General features: G+C 32.5%; 2 protein-coding genes across 2 annotated transcripts in view; both read right to left on the bottom strand.

Annotated features, from left to right (window-relative positions):
- Positions 1-21913, bottom strand: part of LOC134230479 (uncharacterized) — a 237853-nt gene that overhangs the window by 42452 nt on the left and 173488 nt on the right. The gene's annotated exons all lie outside the window — the stretch shown is intronic.
- LOC134230493 (heart- and neural crest derivatives-expressed protein 2-like) lies at positions 10583-18154 on the bottom strand. The gene is made up of 2 exons (XM_062712329.1): positions 17448-18154; positions 10583-11298 (listed from the first exon to the last, which is right to left on the bottom strand). Exons 1-2 carry the CDS (start codon positions 17991-17993, stop codon positions 11182-11184), a joined length of 663 nt encoding a protein of 220 aa, XP_062568313.1. The 5' UTR covers positions 17994-18154; the 3' UTR covers positions 10583-11181.

Genomic DNA, 21913 nt, shown 5'->3' with positions numbered 1-21913 from the left:
TCAGGCCTCTAGAATAAACTTAAGCAAATGATTTACATTAAAGAGGTAACACAACACTGTACGAGCGCATTAACTCACGTTTAAGTGATGACATTCCGCGCCAATTGGCAATTAAGTCACGTGATACTGAAAAAGAAGCACTTTTTTCCAAGAAATAATACATTGGAAAAGTTAACTCTATTAGTTTTTCAGAAGCTGTATTTACGTTTGAGAATGTACGTGGAGCAGTAGTAAATATTCTCGCAAATCCCGAGTTAGATTTCGCTGGCTGTCAACCATGTCGGATTGATTAACCCGTAGCATCTACTGATTATTCCAATAAGACGGTGGTACTCGGGCCAGATAAACAGGATGATAAATCACGGGGGATGGTGTCATGATAGCGGAACTTTCTTATATACTTTCTTGATCCATGTTCAGTAAAATACCATCTTTCCCTGATTCGACTTACCACTGCCATGGAGCGAAAATTGTAACATATACTTCAAATTCGCCGTGTTTCACCAACGTTTTTACCAATTCATGTCATTCTGTTTTTTAATTACCGTTTTCAGTGATCATGTCACTGTACGATGAACAATTTCATTTGAATTTGAAGATTTAACTTTTTGACTCGTTCCCCCAAGTATACACTACAACACTGTGTATCTCTACCATGCGCCATTTCAGCGTTGATATCGGCGTGTAAAACTTATCATCTTTTTTAATTCTTGTAAATTACTAGTTCCGTCAAGGTTTTACTCTAAACTGGAGAAAATCCAAACGAAACTAGAGGAGTACATTGCCCTATTAGCGGCATCCTCTCTTGTCTAAAGTTGCAGTTTTTGTACAATTTTCTGGGAACACTTGGTACCTTGGTCCTCTTCTTTGTACCTTTGTGCACCAAATTTCTGCCTTTGTGTGACCTTTTTTTGGCCAGTCAAAGAAATCATGATTTGAGTATCTTTTCATTCAAAATAACTTTCTTTTACTTTACTTTCTTACTCATCTTCTTTTCAAAAGATGATCATCTAATCGCATTTAAGAATTAATGAGAATCGCATTTAAGAATTAATGAGGGTTGTCATTTTCAGAGATAAACAATATTTACATGGTCCTTATCTTACAATACTTTCATTCAAAACGTTTATAAATATCTTCATTGCAAAGATGCTGCTCAACTGCTTAATTTGCTTTGATTGGTGTATGTATGTATTCACCGGATCCTGTTGTACACTGTTCACTGATATTTCTTTTGTATATATAAGTGGCATTCGTTAATTTATTCATTCGCATTATTATTTTGATAAAATCATAAATCATTGAACCTGAAGAAAACAATGTACTGATATGTGAAAAAATAGATCATGCCTTTCAGGACAGAAGATACTTAAAAAAAAATTCATCATATAAATTTGTAATTTTTCTTTGTATATGTTTATACATGCAATTTGTATACGCTTTATTTTAAATAAGCAAATATTTTATACGCAAAAGTTTTTCTTTGAAAGTTACATAAGGAAATGTAGAGAAAAACATGGAGATCAGATGAAATAGAAATTTTTCTATGAAAAGAACACAGACGATACTTCCTGTCCCAAAGCGAAATATCAAGGTATCTAATTCAAATAGAAGACCCACCCCTACCCCACCATCCTTTATGAATTGCAATCATTTACGCTATCTTAGAGAACTTTAACAGAATCTAAACTCGTCTAACTGCATGACAACATGGGAACCATCAAGTGATGTGTATTTTCCTTTTACAAAGGTTTTATTTATTCTTGTGCTTTTTACATGTCAATTATTGTCATCTACAATTTTGCATAAGCAAGTACATGTATCAAATGACTAGTCTCACACAAAATGCAAGTTTTTACGGCGGTTTTGAAATACAGTTTGTTTAATACTGCAGTTGATAAATAGCCTTTAATTTTTTAAAGAATGATTTTCCATAATGCATAACAATGTATTATTTAATTTTTATCTTGATATAATTCAAGGACTGTCCTATAACAAATCAAAATCCAACAAGATATTCTACAGAGACATATCATTTGGTAGTGTGTGTGGTTTTCCAGTCTGCGAGCAGAGTTTGGACTCTTTCTTATGAGATAAAATAACGCCATACAAGTTTATGGTTTTGTAGTAAAAATGGTAATAATAAAGAGTTTTCCGGGAATACTCCATAAATTTCGAGTGTTCACAGTGTAATAATTAGACTAAGGATTTTTTTTTTGCAGAAACAAGTACATGTAACGGTGAAAAGACAGAATTTCCTCTCATGTGATCATACTTAGAAGTAAATCGATCACAATGGCATGAAATACGTACGTACGTTATCCACAAATTGTATAAGGTATATCTTGCACATAAGGGGAAGAAATATCACCACAATAAGGACTTGTTCTGAAGGATTTTAGAATTTTTTATGTGATTGAATTGATATGCATGTAAAATATTTTTAGGATGCCTGTGTCTTTGAAGAATGTAAGAATAAGATTTAATTCCATAAATAACTCGCACATTTGACAATTTGTCTCTTTCTCTTAATCAAAACATCCATTTTTGTTGCTAGGCAACCGATTGTAAATATTAAAAAACACACGTTTTTGAATTTAAATTCCAAAAAGGATATTCCTCTGCCTTTATGTTAAATATACCATACTCTTGTATCATGCCAGAAGTTTTAGATATATGGCCTTGAAAATTGTCAAAATTAACAAAAATGCTGAATCAGCAAAAAGTGCAAAACATGCATATCTTCCATTGCCTGTAAAAGAAATATCTTAAAATAAAAATTCTATGTATTACATGGTTTTATCACTTTAAATGTTTATCTTTATGATAACATTATTTAAAACCCCCTCTGGTAATATACACATTCAATTTCAAGCCTCTAAGTTTAGTGATATATTTGTCCCATCAAATGGAAAATTGACTGGTTGCTAGGGAAAATTTCTTTGGCCATGTTTCCATAGTAACCAGGACCCAAAATAATTTTCATTTTAGAAACGGGGTTCATAGTGCAAGAGAAACCTATGTGTGAAAAATCATCGAATTCTGAGAACCCTCATGATTCACCTTTTGTCTGATTCTTACAGAGACCTGTACTTAACAACTTTTAAAGGAAATCATTGTGATATATGTGTATGTGACTTTAGAAATAAAAAAAGCCTGTAAAATTAAAAATAAGGATTTTATTCATAACTTATGGCCAATTGTTTAAAGGAGAAATTGTGCATGTTTTGAACGTCCATGGGCTCTATTCTATCTTAGTATTATAAAAGATTGTTTTCCGTGTTTACTCTCAGCGATTGCCTGTCCGTCGAGGTACTAGCAGATCTCTTTCATGTTTATTGTTGTTTTATATTACTAAGGTAATAAAAATAATAATAGTGCAACAATTCCTTTGTATGTTTGCCAACATCATTTGTTATATTGTATACAATCATTTCGTCAATTAGGTGAAATAACGCCCGTTATGTTTCAAAAATATTTCATAAAATGTCTTAAATTTTTCTACGCAGTCCCAGACTTCGTAATTACGGTTTGTTTGAAGACAGGAAGTAACCCTATTATTGAAGTTATTGTTTTTAATTGTATCAGCCAAGGGAAACCCCAAAAGCCAAAAATTAAAACCCTCACTCTCGCTAGGAAACAAACGTCTTCAATAGCCTTTAGACTCGAATGCCCCATGACCAAAACGGGCGACTCACGGGCATTTTAGGGCGAGTCGCGCGCGGAATGGGGAGCCATTGGCGCCGAATCAGCGTTCTGCAGAATAGAATTAATGAAAGCTCTATTCAAGAATACAATTTTCCATTACTTTCAATTAACAATACCATGTTTAATTCCGCATCGCTCGCGTGTTAATGGCAGTTATGCAGAATTCTGATTGGCTTTATGATGTACACACAGGGATGTGGTGAAATACACCGGTGAAACCCCCACATAAATTTCTTCCTGCTGTGCGTGCAAGATGGTTCACATATTACTCGTGTAAACATTTTAACGCATCTTAAATTGGCCCTCTTGTAGTTTGTTTAGAACTGCAGGGACAATAAATTGTTTTGTGCTTGCTATTTTTCGCAGGGAAAAAAAATCGGTGAACAAGTTTACAAATTTTAAAATAATTTCGCTCAGATTTTTTTTCACATAGGTTGGAATAAAAAAAAAGTATACGAAGTAAAGAAAATTTAGTAATACTACTCCTAAATATCATAAAAGTAAAAATCGACACTTGAGAAATGTTTAATTGCCGGTAGATAATGTTTTATTCCAATTATTACGCGGGAGATAATCAGATAAATCTCGTGTTCCTATGTTTTATCTCTCCAGTATTTTGCCCTGCCTGCTGTAAATGACGAATGTCCCCGGTAGGTTCGGGTGATCGAGGATCTTACTGATAAACCTTCATATTTGTCGCATTAGGTGTTTAGCTAAGAATGTTAGGATGCATGACTTAAATGTTTGGTAATATTTTATGTAAACATTTCCATATTTTTTCTGGGTTGTGTGCTTCAACTGTTTTGTTCTTTGATGTTTTATGTTTCAATATTAAGTGAACTGCAATAATGAAAAATGGTATGAAATATTGATGCTAATTAGGAAGAAAGGAATTTAAATGTTAAAAAGTAATAGCATTTGTCATATTTTCTAACATATTTCATTTGCTAAAATTCCATTGACATATAAATATTTGAGAAAGAAAAATCTCTTCTGTTTTTTTATTTATAAACAATTAAATTGTACTACACATTATAATAAAATAAGTTACTGCAAGCGAGAATATATTTTAAGAAATTGAATACGCGTATTTACCATTTCAATATTAGAATGTAGCAGGTTTGGGTTTTCATGTTAACAAAGTGTGATTTGTCTGTGTTGTAAAGCACATTTTACATGCATTTGAAACATGCAATAGGAAAAAAATATAAATGCAATGTCTGTATTTGTTTTCTTACTACAAGGATTTCACATCATTATACAGTTGGCTTCATACATAAATATCTAAATTTGAAAACCATCTGTATTTTAAATAATTTGTATGCATATACATTGTATTTCATAAATAATAAAATAAACACTTATTTATTCATCAAATAAAGCATTTGTTATAATGTTAAAAGAATTAATATTATGAGGTTCCACTTGTGTTCTGTATTTGATTTCTCTTTCAATATATAACGAAAATTCAATATTTAAAACAAAAACCTGTATAAAAAATCAAGAAATACATAGGTTTGATCCCCATGTTTTAAGCATTGAAAATGTATACGACCCCTTAAGAGCAAATGACTATCAAAAAATCTTTTCTAATTAATCGTTAATGTGTGCATGTGAATTCTATATTTTTCCTTTGGTATAATATTTACTCAAAGACAAGGTCTAATTTTTAAAAAAAGTTCTACCAGAAATACTTATCGAATACGATTTCATTCTATAAGAAATTCAGCAAACCCTTGTACATCTCCCTTGAGATTTGTGGCGAATCAATTCAAATTCCGCAGTGACTGATAACAGAAATATTAATGTATTAAAAAGTTATCATTTTATGATAAAAATGCAGAGACTTTGTAAATGTAAAATCAATATAGAATTAAAAAGAAAATAAGATTGTATAAGTTAGAAAGGAAGAAAGAGTAAAACTTACACTGATAAGAATTTTAGGTAGATGTCATCTTTACTCTACTTGTTATAGTTATAGAAAGTTAATCCAAGAGTTGAAGATGTTTGTATATAATAATTTCAGTTTCTTGTTATAAAACAGGGAAAATTCAATTTGTACAAACTTGTTTGTATATCTGTAAATAGTGATTAATTTAATTGTTAACCTCTTCATAATTTGATACAGTAAACATCAGATTGTCTTTCAGAGTCTTTTTTTGCAAAACAACTAAATACACGAGTATTACATAAACATATTATAATTTAACAAATATATTTCTTTGGATTATTTATTGAACTTCTTTATACAATATTATATATATTGTAGTACCGTGTTATAATGAGTGAAATTGTTCGATTGAAGAACACAAGGGGCTGAAATAGTTATTATTGTTTTATATTCTCTCAATTTTGAAACTGTAATGTAATATTTGTATCAGCTGGCTGCATAACTGCAGCTGGTTTATGGTTGAACTTTAATTTCTCTTTCTCCTCAATATCATATTTTCAATTTTAACAGCAATAATAATATACTTTTAATATTTGTAAGCTTTCATTATTTTTCTTGATGAAAAATGAATTTGATCATTAATGTAATACTATATACCTTATTCTAATTTTCGTTTCTTCTAATTTTCACATTATTGTTTTGAAGAGTCTGTTCAGCATTTAAAGTTGAGTCGACTGAACCTTTATATCAGTCAATGAACTAAAAAGAGATTAAAACTCATTCTAGCTAACCAATGATGACAGATTGAAGTCTAAAGAATAAATCTTAAACATTTTTGACTATGCAAGATTGTACATGACAACAATTTAGTCTAAGTGAATTTCACCAGGTGTCAGAAAAGTTGTACAATATTGATATGGGAGTTGACAAAAAATAAATATGTAAGTCCTTTTATTCATGACATCATCAAACATTGATACAGTCTCTTTTTAAAATGTTTAAAATTCAATTTCTTGGTTTTCTCATCTGAAAGAAGAATTTGGTAGTTGTGACAGAAGATTCTGAAGCACTGATTAACTGTAGAATCACGTGACACCTGATATATAAATTTTCCAGTTTTAGGAACCACTAGTTAGAACTTCACAACATTCGCTACCTCATACTGCACACATTTTGTTTCATTTCCGTCGTCTTTTAAGTGAATAGTTTATATGTTATTGGTAACACGAGGAGTGGAATGTACTCTCTGACTGTACTGAGGGTGACCCCCAAAAAACGGTCGGTGATATAATGGAATTAATCATTAAATTAAGGAATCGGTGCCTAATTTCTCTAACCCACAGTAAGGTTCACTGCAATATAAATCGACTTCACTAAACTGAATATCCTTTTCAAAGTTGAAAAAAAAAACTTTGGTTAAATTTGATATTGTTCATTTGTATTATGAGTATTTCAAAGGCAAATAGCTAAAGGAATTAGGATTTTTTGCGTTTATTATGTCCCGTAATCGAAAAATCGGGTTATATAGCTTTTGTCCTGTCCGCCTGTCTGTTTGTCTTCAAAAACTTGAACCTTTCCCATAATTTTTAAATTGCTGGAGCTATGGCTTTCAGATTCTACATATGTATTTCTTATGACAGGACCTTCGATCTTTTGGCCTCTTTCTATCTCTTGACCCGCTTTTGCAAATATATCCCACAGTTATATTCTTTTTGACAAGACTTTCTTTGGAATAGCAGCAATTTTGATCTTTTGATTCTGACCTTGGAAATTCACCCATTTCAAAAAACGTGGCCATATACCTTTTGAGCAGTTGAGGACTTATATTTATATGTGTATTTATTATAAGCCCCTGCCCTGTGTACTATTGGTTTTGATCCTTTTGCCTTGACCTTGGAGTTAAGTCCACTTTCAAAAACATTTAACCTTGGCCATTATTTTGGAATTGTTGGTGCTTAGTTTTCATATTTCACAGGTATATCACTTGAGACAATTCTTTCAAATTTATATTTTTGACCTCTTGACCTTGGAAATTGATTTGCATTTGAGAAACTTTAACCTTTGCCATAAGCTGCCATACTAAGCCATCAATGTTTCACAAGCACACTTATGTTTTTCTCATTTTTATTGTTTAGAAAATAATAATTACATTATTTTTTTGTATGATAGTTGTAGTTTACCTTTCAATATATCCCGGAAAGGGAGAGATAAATTCTATTCAACAAAGATCAACAGCTTTGAAGGTAAACAAGCACCTTTGGATGTGCAGAATATATATGTTCTTCCCAACGTCACCAAGTTTCACAAACTATGTGTGTATTCGACACAAAACTGAAATAAACACATTTAAAACAATCAAACTTTTAAAACACTTCGATGGATTTTTGGCAGGGTTTTATCCGAAAACAAGAGGGTTGTATTTTGAGAGTTAAAGGTTCACCAACAATCACTTTTCCTCAGGAACAGTAATACATTTCAATTACAGCTCCGCAGGACTATATTACAACACTAGTAGTAGTCTTCGAACATTTTATGAATGAAACTTAAAAACTACAACTCAAAACATTTATATTTCTTTACAAATGTCAACACTGTCAGGATCCGGGGCCTTATCACGTTAGACTTGGCGCCATCGTGCTGGGAATTCAAATTAAGCTGAGTTTTACAATGTTGAGCAAGGTTAAAATTCGAACGAATTTATCTGCCTACCTCTGTCAAACTTTGCTCGACATTATTATTTCTCAAAAAGTGGAGTTTGATTGTAGGTGTATGGGGCCGTTATTGCCAGGTCGGTGAGGGGTTGGACATTGTATTGAGGGCACGCTGAGCTCAGAGATATCAGGAAGATTAAGACTCGGAATTATCATTAATTTAGATAGGATAACATGCAATTTGAACATCTTCGTATGCCCTCCTTTTTACCTACTGTATCGGTAAATGCTCCATTTTCTGTTACATTATACTTCTATTCTGGAGGCATATTCAGATCATTATAATTTACTCCTTATATTGAATAACAATATCGTAATGTTTTATACTACAAATAAATGTGTATTACTTATAAACACTTATACCTATGCACTCATATTGATTGCTCTTCTACCCCTTTTCGACCTGACGATAAATGAATGGCAGAATGAATGGGTTTTCCTTTTGTTTTCAATTTTACATACACTGTTTCTGTAGATAGGTTCTGAGAATCATTATAATAACAAAAATCTTCATAAACATTGAGGGAAGGCACCGCTTATTTTGTTATGAAAATTTATTTAATTTTTCGTGGAATGCCAATCAAATGACTTTTGAGATTCAAGATATTATCCCAAAATTTATATCCGTAATTTTTTTTTTCAAGTTTAAGATAATAGTTCCAAGATAATAGATTTTTTCAAATATTAAAGCTTCAAAAATTCTTCAGTTTTTTAAAGTTATGACATAAAGATTTAGTAAGGGGCTGACAACATTTAAGATTATTTCCGCTTAAGCCTTGATGTAAGATCTATTGCTCAGACAGATGCATGCTCCTTACCAATTACCTGAGGGTGATAAACGAGGCTCCAAATCACTCGTGTCTGGGACTGATTTATTTTCTGTATACGTTCTGATTTGTATTATTTATCCATACATAATATTACGAATCCAGATTAACATAAATTATGTGCTAAATCATCAAATTCGTTGCAAGTATCTTTTGGATTTACTAACATGGGTCTAGGCAGAGTTGCATTGTTTTACAATTTTAATTTCTAAAATTTATTTTCAGATAATTCAGTTATATGAATTGAACTTTGAAGAATATTCTAACAGCACAATGGCAATACATTCTTTATCAGACACCTGTTTTTTGTAAACAGGGCACGGGCTCTGTAATGTTTATATGTTTACATATTACCTGGTGTGATCAATTTATTTACTCTGTACACATCACTGAGCACGACTGGCGATACTGGGAAGTTGCTTTTGCTTTCTCATATTTCTGCTATAAATTTTTAATATTTTTCATTTAAATAGACCAAAATTTGTAATTTTAAGTATTGAGGATGAAGATGACTTCTTGAAAGTGCAAGGGTAAGTGTCAAACAAATGTGTCCCAAAATTTGTAGCTTTAAAAAATTTCCAGATAAATAAAGTTTCTGAACATGTATTTATATATTGGTGCCACATGCTCTGGTAAAATGTAAGTCATGATCTTATACTGAAATATTAGAACATATTAAATAACCTTCAAATCTCTGTCCATACCCCTTTAAAAAGTTAAAAATCTTTATGATTTACATAATGGTTTAGTGTTCAATAAAAAATTAAACATTAAAGTCAACTCAAAAGGATTTTATATTTAACTGAAATGCAGTATAAAATAAAACACATAAATATTTTGCTTTGAGTGTAATACTACTGAATTATATGTTTTACGATAATTTAGATAGAAAATGTTAAATGCATGAACAAATTGATAATGTCATTTGCAAAATAAATCTATGTGCACTTCTTTGCATTATTTCAAAAATAAATGTATGGATTTTGTAACAATCTTTACTCGAGTTTTCTTGATGGTATCTGGACTTTTCGAACCTCGTAACGAGGAGATGAAGATACATTAGAGAATTGAGCACGAAAAAAAAGTGATTCCCAAATAAGACCGATTTTTCTACGTCAGGCTAATTCGCTTTAGCAGAAATCTAACGATGGCCATATGCGTATTAATTCAATAAAGAAAATACGAAACCATGGCAATATCCCAATTGATAGTCATGCTTGGGGAATTAAATTGTTTCTCTTTTCGAATTACGAACCCAATCAATACAATTATCCGTGTATACAACTGTCTGAATGATACAAGAAATGGTGACGTCGGCTGCACAACCAATCAAAATATGACAGCGTTGATCTTTAATTAACCACTCTTGTTTTATAATTATCACATCGCTTCATTATATTGACAATAAATGCGCCAAAAATCACAAGAAGAAAGAAGGAAGTTCGATAAAAACTTGGTGCGTTTATTAGGTTTCTACACTCCTCCCATTTTGAACATTCAACGACTTCGACATACAGCGTATTTTAGTTTGTTGATTTCAAAGAAAACAAATTACAAAAAAGACAAAATCTTTTCCTCATTATCCTTACTTTTGCCATTGATTTTTCAAACATTTGCCAACAAAATGTCATAAAAGAATGTTTTTGAAAAACATATATACCATTTAGCTATCTGGGTTCATTGAAACGATAAGATAAAATTAGTTTGCTTGTAGTAATTCTATCCAACATTTCCTCAAGACATGTTTGCCATTGAATTCTACGATTCAAAATTGATGGAAGTCATTAAAAGAAATGAAAACATATCTTTCAGACACTGGGAAAGTCCAACTTGCAGACATCACACTTGTTCACCGGCGGGGTGCTGTGATCTTCTCTTGACTTGGCTGAGCTGAATTTTGATCACAATATTCAGTTTGAATTTTCTCAGACATCAGTCACAAAACCAGCAATCATGTATTGCACGGAACACAACCCCTCCATCGCATACCCTTCTTCTTTGAGTTTCCGGAAACATTTTTCGTCCTTCTCAGCTTTTTTAATCGTCAGTTTTTCAGTTCCGACGCCCAGACGTGCTGCGGCCACCCCGTTCGTCCTTTGGACTTTTTATCGTTGTTTGTGATCGGACTCGTGGATTCTGAACTAGAACTATCAGATGCGACCTGTAAACAAATGGGTGAGCAATTAGGAGAGAAAAGTTAATAAGCGTGATAAATGTGATAAATTGGTGAATGTATGACATAAAAATCAGTTTTGGTAAGTGGGAATGTTGTATCGGATGGTGGCATCATTATATCACACTTAAAACTGTCATCTTAATTTTTATAATGCTATCCTAATCTCGGTTATCGTTTCGTAAGGAGCAACACTGTCCCTAATTGACTTGCACCATACATGTCTCTCTCCAGAATTTCTTTGACCCAATGATTTTATCTTGAGATATACTTGTTTTGTTTTGAACATATTTTATTGTATAATTTATACAATGGGATTGGTAACAAGTTCTTGCAAATTCCCTTAATATATACAATAATTAAATTAGTGATTGCCAAAATAACAATTTAAGGTAAAATACATATACAAGTAAATACAAAATATTTCAAGTTAATACAAAATATTTCAAGTTAAGAAATAAAGATTCAACTTAAAAATTTATAAAAGTATAAAACTGAGTAGAAAAATACTTAAAAATTTAAAAATGTAAAATGGCACAAATTCCAAAAACACCTTGAAAAATAATTTGAAACGATCTAATATAAATGGTATATAAAAGAAAAAATACTTGATGGAACAAAACTGATTATTTCTTTGAGATAAAGTGGGTTGTAGTTTTCTGGAAGAGGAAGATGCTGGTTGGTTATTTTCTATAAAAAGTTTATACATACATGGAACATAAGTGGATGAAACATAGATGGATCAAATATGGAAAAAGAAAATATAAACTTGATATTGGCGAATGACATTAAAAATTACATTTTAGAGAGGGAAAAGTAAAGCTTTTAAGTTAACACCCTCATCACACACCCCAACACACAAATATTGATATGTATTTGTACCAGTTTATTATTAAAGTAATTTGGATTTTTTTTCCTTTTCCTTTTCTTTTTACTCCCGACTTAACGATTTTAATTTCCGTTCGATGACAACAGTGAAGTTTAAAATTTGATTTCTTCTTGAATAACGACCGCGTACTCAATCAGAAAAGCCTACTAGGAAGAGGGTAACCAAAACCGATTTGACAAAATACACACCTTTTATGTAAAATACATTTTTTTTCACTCTTATTCAAAATTAGGCAATAAAATGCTGGGTCAATAACTTATAAAAACCAAACCGCTTATTCCATATAGATATAGAGTGGGGTAAAAGCTACTCAGCTACTGCTATCATTGTCTTATAGATACACAGATAACGGCCCAATTTTAAAAGCTTAAAAATATTGACTCTCCTCTCTATCCACTTGGCTGGTGGTCCCTTAAGCGCCATTTATAAGAGTTCTTTAGACGTCTAGGTGTTCGAAACATTTTTGAAGATCATATCAGAGGTTTTGACAGACTTTTAATTATTTCTTCAACTGAGCTAGGTTTTAACGCCGAAAATAAAAGTCGTGAACAAGTGACGAAACCTTGCTGTTCGTAGATTTCTCAGAGATCGCCATGCTATATGACATTTTATTTTACATTAAGAAAAAAGCAAGAATGGCATGAAATTGTGTAAGTTTAAAACGATAAAATTTTCACATTTGATAAACATACATCAATCATTTTCACTATCAAAATGTGTACTGTTTATCTGAACAATTGTTTTACGCGGCAAAGATTAGTTTCTCATTTAGACAAGACACGTCGAAATTCCAAGACACGTAGTAACGCAGCGGGCACTTTGCTGATATCCCTACGCCAAGCCTGATAACGCCCATATTAATGTTCAGTAAAAATTATAGCAACTAAAAATGCAATGACCTTCATAAAAATTATTTTTAAATAAAAAAAGAGCAAAAAGCAAAATAACCAAAAACATAAACTACATGGCTATTTTAAACGCTTGGTCTTTTTTTAGGAGAAAGCAAAGATTTTTGTTCTTGTCCCCAAACTTTTTATGGGTTAGAAGGCTATCCACTCACTTACAATTTCATGCAGGTGTGATAATTTTGGTATCAGTATCGCACTATCTCTTGTCCGATTCCACGGTTATGCAACTTCTAATTACTTTATCAGCCTCCGAAACCAAAGAGTGTCTATGAAGGGCGATCAACGTGTCAGATTCAACCTCGAAAGATGAGTTCGAAGCGAAGACAGATTCATCGAAGACCTCCGGGAAGATTTTTATAAAAGTAAAGATAATTCATACTAAGAGCAAACTCGTGACTTTCTCTCTCTAAGACTTCATTCATAACCTAAAATTAAACATATCGTCTTATCGAAATGGCGTGTGTATTGTTAATTCAGAGTTAGGCATATCTTTTTTTCATTCAGTTTACATTGCCTATATGTTAGATTTATCTGTGTGTAAAATTGCAATCCGTTCTCTGTATAGTATTTACACAACCTAGCATTGCACGTGTTGCAATGTCCTTGAAAGGACTGAAATTATTTTAAATTACATATCTAGACCTCGATCTTCACTTCATGTGTTGTATAGCAGAATCACTGGACCACAGAACCAAGACATTCTCAGAGCAGATGGACAGATTTTGACCCAAAATATTATGCTCAATAGCTCCCAAAACACGGTCTTATTGAACTCAACTCATAAATATATCGATGTCAATAAAGAGACTATCCATGTCACGGAAAGCCTAAATTCCAAACCAAGTCGTAAAAAGATAACAGCAATTAGTGTAATTCAAATTGATACATGTTAATTTCTGGGGAATTTTCGGAAATAAAGAAAAAGTGAATAGGATGAGCAATTCAGTTGTAATCGAATTAAGTTATGATTTGCCGGAGGATAAATTTGATGTGCATGGAAAAGCGCCATCGTTGGAAGTCAACAAGCATCCAGCAGGGAGTGATTATTGAGGGAGCAATCACGCGATCGGACGCGGCTACCCGCCAATCACATGCACCATCTCCGCGAAGAAAGTACAGCAGAAAAGAGAATTCTAATTCCCATTTTCCTGATGGAAAATTAATTTAACAGTGTTTAAAATGTTTTATTCGGTTAACGGTATACATAAAGTCGAAAAGTCGTTGAATGAACAGAATTTGGGGGCGGTATACTTAAAACAGAACTGATAAAATCTTGAAATAACAAACATATTCAAGATAATTGTGCAATGTCAACAACAGAGCAATGATATAAATGTAATATTGTATAACCAAGATATATCAACCTTTAATATGAAGCGCTCAGAAGACCTTGACCAGTACCGGAAAACTAAGTATATTTCCGGTAATGGAATCTTGTTCCCATGTCCAGTATTATCTGTGTCGATGATACGGTAATTATTTGATCTTATTATCTAATTATCTCAAGAGTTCCTTAATTATGCACTGAGTGGAGATAAAGTGCCTCGAATACTGGTGGTTGTTATGGAATAAGACCATCCTTTGCTTTTCATGAGTTTCGAAGTGTTTTATGTTCAAAGTACTTGAGAATTAATATTCCCATCACTTTCGCAATGCAAATTTCATTATACTTAATACCTGCTTACAAGCATTTTAAACATGTGTAAGTTTTGAATAAAAAAGGTATAAAAACCATTCGGATAAAGTGACTAATATAAACTTTATACCAGTATTACAACTATTAAACAAATAAATGTCTGAGAGACGTTGTTTTGTTTAGTAATCATTTGTTTGAATTTTTTCTTCCATGGATAGACTAAATATTATTTTCTTCTAGAAGCGACATCTCAATCATAAGTCCCAGTCAGTTTCTTTGTTCTGCATTTCTCGTCTGAAGAAACTGATTGTAAAGGATTGAAAAGCAAAGGGTTCCAAACGAATGAGTAAGATCTGGTTGGGTTTTGTCTGGACCAAAGCAAGGTCTATCAATCATATACAGGAATTATATGGCTTAACAAACTGGTAGAGACAGTTATGATTCTTCCTTACATACTTATCTTCTCCATTAAATCGAGCTAAAAGCTTCTCAGAACAACAGAGCGGAAGGAAGCTGTAGACGAAACAAAGGGAGATTCATTTCAGTTTTCCTTTTAAAACGTCCAGCAAGCCTTTTGAGCTTGATTTGATTTACTATTTAAAACATGTACTTATATTCCAGGATTTTTTTTATGTATATGCATCTTAATTAGACATAATTATATAAAGTGACTAAATATGTCTGGTGCCAACATGATATTTCTAACATTACTTTGTAAATCTATGGTATCGCAATAGGTCTTCACACTTTTAGTGGGTTATTACGCTTCAAAAGTCATAACTATGAGTTTCCACTTATATCAAAATTTCTTTATGTGCTGTAAATTGCTTTCAAATGTATGCGATAAACTTTGCATTTCTGACGAGTATTTTCAATTAGTGAGATCGTAATTCCGGCAGCCGGGGTTCCTTTCCGCAAAATATTGTCCCGACAGGGAAATGCAATTTAGAAAAATAAGAGTTCCCCTCCCTCACCCTCCCACAACTGCCTCCTGTAATTAGCGCATGGAAGTGAAAGCTTAATTGGGATGGCAGCATAGTTTTACATCTATATTTTTATAGGTATAAGATAGTATTTTTCAAAAATAATAATATTAATTTTTGTTAAATAAAACACATAGAACAAATGCAAAAAGTAACCATCTGAAAAATATAAATATTTTCTCGAAAATTATTGTCAATAGTTCGACACAAAAGCATAGATTAAAGACGTTATAGCATTCACATGTTTAAAGCATTCTGCTCTTGAACATGTACATGTACTGTACATTAAGATTTATTCACGAAGGATTATGGATTCCAAATGCTTGACCGCAAGAAACGGCTCAAGTCACTCAAAAAATACATCCTAACGGCCTCCGACGGGCGGGGGGCTATTAGTAGCTCCATGGGACCCCTTTATCTTTAATTTTCAGCCTCTTAACGAAATGGACGGTATAGCAAACGTGCATACTTTTAGAGTTTTTAATATACATCAATAAGTATGCTGAAATATATTTATAAGCACATTGCGATAATTTCTTTGCAAATAAATTTAATGTTGGTATCAATAGAAATTTCTTACGTTTTACTCCTTTTTAAAAAAAATATTTATTTATTTTTCTGTAGGTCTGCAAGAACTCTTGGTTCTTGTAATGGGCTATGTCGGCATATAGTCTGAGGGTCTGAAATTTGATGCTGAATTTGACATTATGAATACTTCTTGATAATTGATATAGAAAGATGGTATAAAAGCGAATAAAAACTAATTTAAAATAATTTTTAGTTTTTCTTTTGGAAGTGTGGGATACTATATGTGTGAGTGAAAAGATTGACCACTTGATTGTAATTTTACCGAGGGCTAAATACGAGCAAGATCTCTAGTTTCGATTGTTTATAGTTTTCATTAACAAGTGTTAATTCATCTGTAAATGTTTCACCTCATTGACCCACCAGAGGCTCAAGAATTTCCTAAATTTATATTTTCCTTCTCGTAATGAATATTAACTGAACATTGCCATGAGATTGGAAACAAGATATTATACTTTAGATGTTCTTTATTATTTCTCTAAGATTGCCTCTGAGTGACCACTAAGTTCGTAAATCCCTGTACAGGAAAATGTTAATGCTAGATAATATCTGCAATAAGATTTATGAACAACCGGAGTTTCGTAAAAAATGTTTTATATGTGTTCCCGCGGCTGGCGACCAAAATATTATCTATCTCATTATCACAGGCCAGTGCGAGGCTCTTTGCTCTGTGAATCCGGTGTCTTAAATTATTTTTTTTTATTATACAAGTTGGCTGAGTTTATTTTTAATCTGAGTACTGCATGAAATGATAAACGGCGAGACACACCTACAGTCACATCCTTGAAATGATTCATGTTTTTTCGTGTTGCTCCAACAAAAAATGTAAACAAAACTTAGATACTTCCGCACAGTTCTATTGCAGTATTCGATTTAATGTTTTTAATGTTAGAATTGCAAATTGCCAATCCAAATGATTATTACATATATTTTTCGTTGAATTAATTTTTGTTTTGTTTTATTTTTTATCGTTTAAATTTGATGTTAAAAAATATATTTTTGATAATTTTGACATTTTGTAAAATATTGAAACTGAGAAAAATGGATGGACCCAATGATGTCAGCACTAGTACATGTATATAAATAAACACTAATTACAAACATACAGCATATAGTAATTTTGCTATCATTCATACCTGTTCCTTTTGCTGTTTCTCTTGCTTTTCTTTTTTGTCATCTTTTTTCTTCGTCAGCTCAGCTTTGAAACCTTTTTCTGTCAGACTTGGGTCGTCTTTCGATAAAACGTCCATTAGATATGCTATATAACTTGTGGCTAGACGTAATGTTTTGATTTTGGATAATTTTGTATCTGATGGCACATTTGGTATACATCCCCTGAGTTGAGCAAAAGCTGTATTAATACTTTGAGTCCTTCGTCGTTCTTTTTTGTTTGCAGTAGTCCTTCGTTTTATACACCTGTCAAAACTTGGATAATAATGTTCGGAACCTCCAATGGAATGGTAGTCGGTGGGACTGGGGGTACACATGCCGTATGATTCAGGGGAAACGGAAATATCCGAATGATGTCCATTAACTCCATTTAAAACCCAGTTCTGAAAATAGGAGGCATCGGGACAGTGGTCCGGATAGCGCGCCATCTGTTGGTACTGGTAGAAGTCATGGGACATTGGACCAGGGTGAGGGTATCCGGGGTGGGAATACCCCCCAACACTCAAACTCATGGCAGCAATTTTGATAACTTTCTTCAGTTTACAAAATAAGAATTAGTTAAAACTAGGATTCTTTAACACTCTCTGGAAGTAAACCTCTAGGAGAAAAAAAGCAACTTCCAGTATTAACCGTGTTTTGCTATCTTCAAACTATTTTGTTTTAAACTTATCATCTGTAATGCGACCTTTATTTACGTCTTGGCAGTGGTTTCCACGTTAAATGAGTGTCAGCCAATCACATCGTTTGATTGCTTGCAGGGATGATGTTATCTGCGAATTCTCAGCTCTAGCCCCGCCCCCTGGAGGCTGAAGTGTATCGCATCGCGTAATCATGAGCGAATAGCTATAACAATTTATAGAGCAATCGAACTAATTAATCTCCAGTATTAATCTCTTTCTCGAAAAAAGGTCGCAAAAGGAATAAAATATCAATATGCTTTATTCAATTAGTTCTTAAATTACAGAATAGCAGAAGATAAAAACAGATGAAATTCATTTTTACCTAGTAATAATCAGAATTTTATAAAAAAAATTATTCAACTGTGTTTTACAACACGCGTGAATTTCAATGGAATTGAAGAAGTAGTAAGAATATATACTTAATTTTGATATATATACAGGTTATATGCGATAAAATGTAACAAATTATTTTTTGCAGATTTTCCAGTCCTCTATCATTAATACTTTTCTGTGAAGAGTAAAACCTTCACATAAAAACAAAAAATCTCTTTTTGGTTTTTTTGATAGTCAAAAATGCTTATTTACTTTATATTTAAATGGAATATATTGGAAATATTTCTAATATAAATATCAATTAAACATATCTGGCAAAAATGTTGATTTTTAGGGGGCTATATATACAGGTTTGAATTTAATTTCTTTTAAATTAATTATTTAATAAATCAACTAATTTAGATATTTGGAGTTAAAAATAAAATGTGAGAATCTTGTCAAATTTTAATAAATCTTGCATGTTGGGACTAAATTTTAGAAATCTTCTAGAGAACTCTGAAGATATGTTATGTAGCATTGTAAAATACTTAATGGAATCAATGGATAGAAGCTGGAAAAGAGATGAGAGTACAATTTTTCATGGTTTCCACAAAAGAACTGCTTAATATGGGTTTAATATATTATCAATTGTGTATTTTTGTAAAATTTTTCACTCTCTCCGAAATGATATAAAATTAAATATAAATATGACATGTCTTCTATGAAACAGTTGGGGACCTGCGAGTTTTCTTGTATATTGAGATTACTCGGTATGAGTTTATTAAAGGCGTGACACCGGGTATATTCGGAAATAACTTCCCGTGTAGCGAGTTTCGCGCTGTGTACCGCATCTGACACGCGCTTCCTGAAACCAGTACACAGGAACAGCGCTACACGTGCCGTCACGCATTTCTGGCCATTAACCTTTTTAATTATTTAGGAAAAATTTTCATAGAAAATATTTACAAAAAATAACAATAACATTGGCTCTTGTTTCAATTTTTTTGAAAAAAAAAATCTGACAAAAATTATGTAGTTTATCAACGTATTGTTAATTAGTATATGGGTTTTTTTTTTTAAATTATAGGTTTATTTCTCAAAAGAAAGCAAGTTAAATGATGGAGAAATTAAAACGAATCCTCACTGCTCTGAATTTTCTTTGTTCATTACAACAAGGAGAGTCGAGAAATAATGCAGACAAAATTAAATAAGGATATTTTATTAGTGTTTGGTAATTATTCAGTAAAATCAAACAAACAAATAATGTAATGACCATTAAAGATGACACGTCTGTCGTGAAAATTTTCGCTTTGCCTTGAGCATATGTCGCGGAATGGTTGTTCCGTTGTGGACTTCGGTTTTCTCGAGGGACAAATTGCGTCAGGAAAGAGATTGCCACGGACGATGGATTCCCATCTATGGAGCAATAAACTTTGACATTCACATGCCAAAACGTAATGAGGCTCATCAGGAGGACGATTAAAAAGTGGTCACTTGTCCTCGAGTTCATCAAATTTTAACCAATCAAAAACTGACACGGCTGCGATCGCCATAAATTTTTCCTTTAAAAAGAATTTTAAAATGAAAATTAACTGAATATTTTTTCCTAAATCTATACATATCATTACTTAAAGATGATAAACAAAGGATTCTTTGTAGGAGCGCACGTGCGTGAAGGCGAGCGAAAAATCAGTGGTCAATCATTATATTATACGCCGTGATTAGCATGAAGCAGGAATCGTTCGGTTTACGCTATCAAAGGTATCAATGAGGCTACCAGCTGAGCCTGATATGTAAATCTTGATATGTTTTGCAAATACTATACGAACAATTACTCAGATGTTCTTATGTTTAAAAACAGATCAATCGCAAGAACCGCGTGATTCCACGTGCATACTTCTATCTGCAACATCATCATTGCGCAACCCCATGCTTTGTGATTATAGCGTTACTAATTGATTCAAGAATAGATACAGATAAAGATTCGTGTGCATTGGTCAATTCTAAAATTTCCCTTTTTGTTCTGTACAAAACAAAATGTCAAATAAAGTGACAGAATTATTCTTGCACCAGCTTCACTTGTCACACCCCTGTTAACTTACTCAGTAAGATGGTATAATCTCTTCTCATTAAAAGAATCGTTATGAAGGAACTAGTTTATCCAAATGTTCTGTTTACTCGTATGATAACCTATTCATAAATGTATTGATTAAAGACAGAAAAAGTTATTTTCCTCTGCATCTTAGGGTTTTAGATCTGACAGCTTTTGGAACACGAGCTTAATATGTCTCCGGCGATAAGGATTATAGCATAAACATACCACCATTGATCTTTTGGTTTTTTAGTTTGGTAATGTAATTAATTGGATATTGCTTTGGGTAGTCGTTCCTGTAAACAATGGCCCGGAAGAGAGCGCTCCTCGTTAGCCACAGTTTCGCGCCAACAAAGCAAAGACGATGGATTTATTCCAAGTTTTACGACACTCGACGTCAAATATTCGGAAACGGCATCGTTAAGGAACCCTTGTTTATTCTACATACAAACAAATCCTCATATTCAATTTGCCAAAGACAAACGCACATCTGAAAGTACTTTGGTTCCGTTAAATTTATTTCTCTATTATTAAGAATTAAATTAGTTTCGGTGCCAAATTTATTTACATTATTCTTTTTCCGTCTAAATTTTTGCTATCGGACAAAGTTCGCGAGTGTCATCTCCTTCCGCTGGCTGATTGTTATATTTCAAGTTAATTACAGAAATATGGAAAGACCAGGTTTTGTATATATTTTTGCGAAAGCATTGAAAGAACGAGAAACTTACAAGTGGAAACTGTATAACTTTGAAAACAGTTGAAATAAAAATAACCATAATTTTAAAATTACAATAAAAGAACTCGTCTTTTTGAAAAAGATGCCTATTTTATCGTCACTCGATGACCCAGTGGACGTAATTAATCAACATCTAGTTACATTTACTACATATAAGTATCTTGATTAATTCACGCTTTAGTGTTTTTAGAATGGCCGGAAGATGCCCTGTTGTAATTTTTTTTTACCAGATAAGATCTCGGTACCAATACGGTACACGTGGACAAATGAGAAAACAATCAAACATATGTATCACAGAAAACACACACGAGTAACCCGAGCGATCGATTATAAGATAGCTAGAACTAATATTCAAAAAAGTTCTACAACTCGTAGTATCCATTGACCTATTATCTGCTCGTGCTGTTGAGATAAACTGTTTCTTTTTCATAAAATTTTGTTTTCTAGTATTTTGTAAGTAATGGATATTCAAAAGTATTAGGGGTTGGAATACCTTAATTTATTTCACCTGCCGAGAAAACTTTGAAGTACTCTTTCATCTCGTAAGTTAGTGGACGTGCACAGGAATATGCAGTTTGCAGCGCCTTCTAGGGGTCCAGAAAAAAAGGAAAT

Source organism: Saccostrea cucullata, unplaced genomic scaffold (assembly GCF_032062105.1).
Source record: "Saccostrea cucullata isolate Sc308-1 unplaced genomic scaffold, CSIRO_AGI_Scuc_v1 ctg51, whole genome shotgun sequence".
NCBI classification, from domain to species: Eukaryota; Metazoa; Mollusca; class Bivalvia; order Ostreida; family Ostreidae; genus Saccostrea; species Saccostrea cuccullata.
Note: the sequence above shows the minus strand (reverse complement) of the source record. Positions and strands in the feature narration are given on the sequence as shown.

Coding starts and splice junctions, on each gene's coding strand:
- LOC134230493 (XM_062712329.1), bottom strand. CDS start 17,993: ATGAGTTTGAGTGTTGGGGGGTATTCCCACCCCGGATACCCTCACCCT. Junction 11,299..17,447: donor AGAAACAGCAAAAGGAACAG/GTATGAATGATA, acceptor ATTTGTTTACAG/GTCGCATCTGATAGTTCTAG.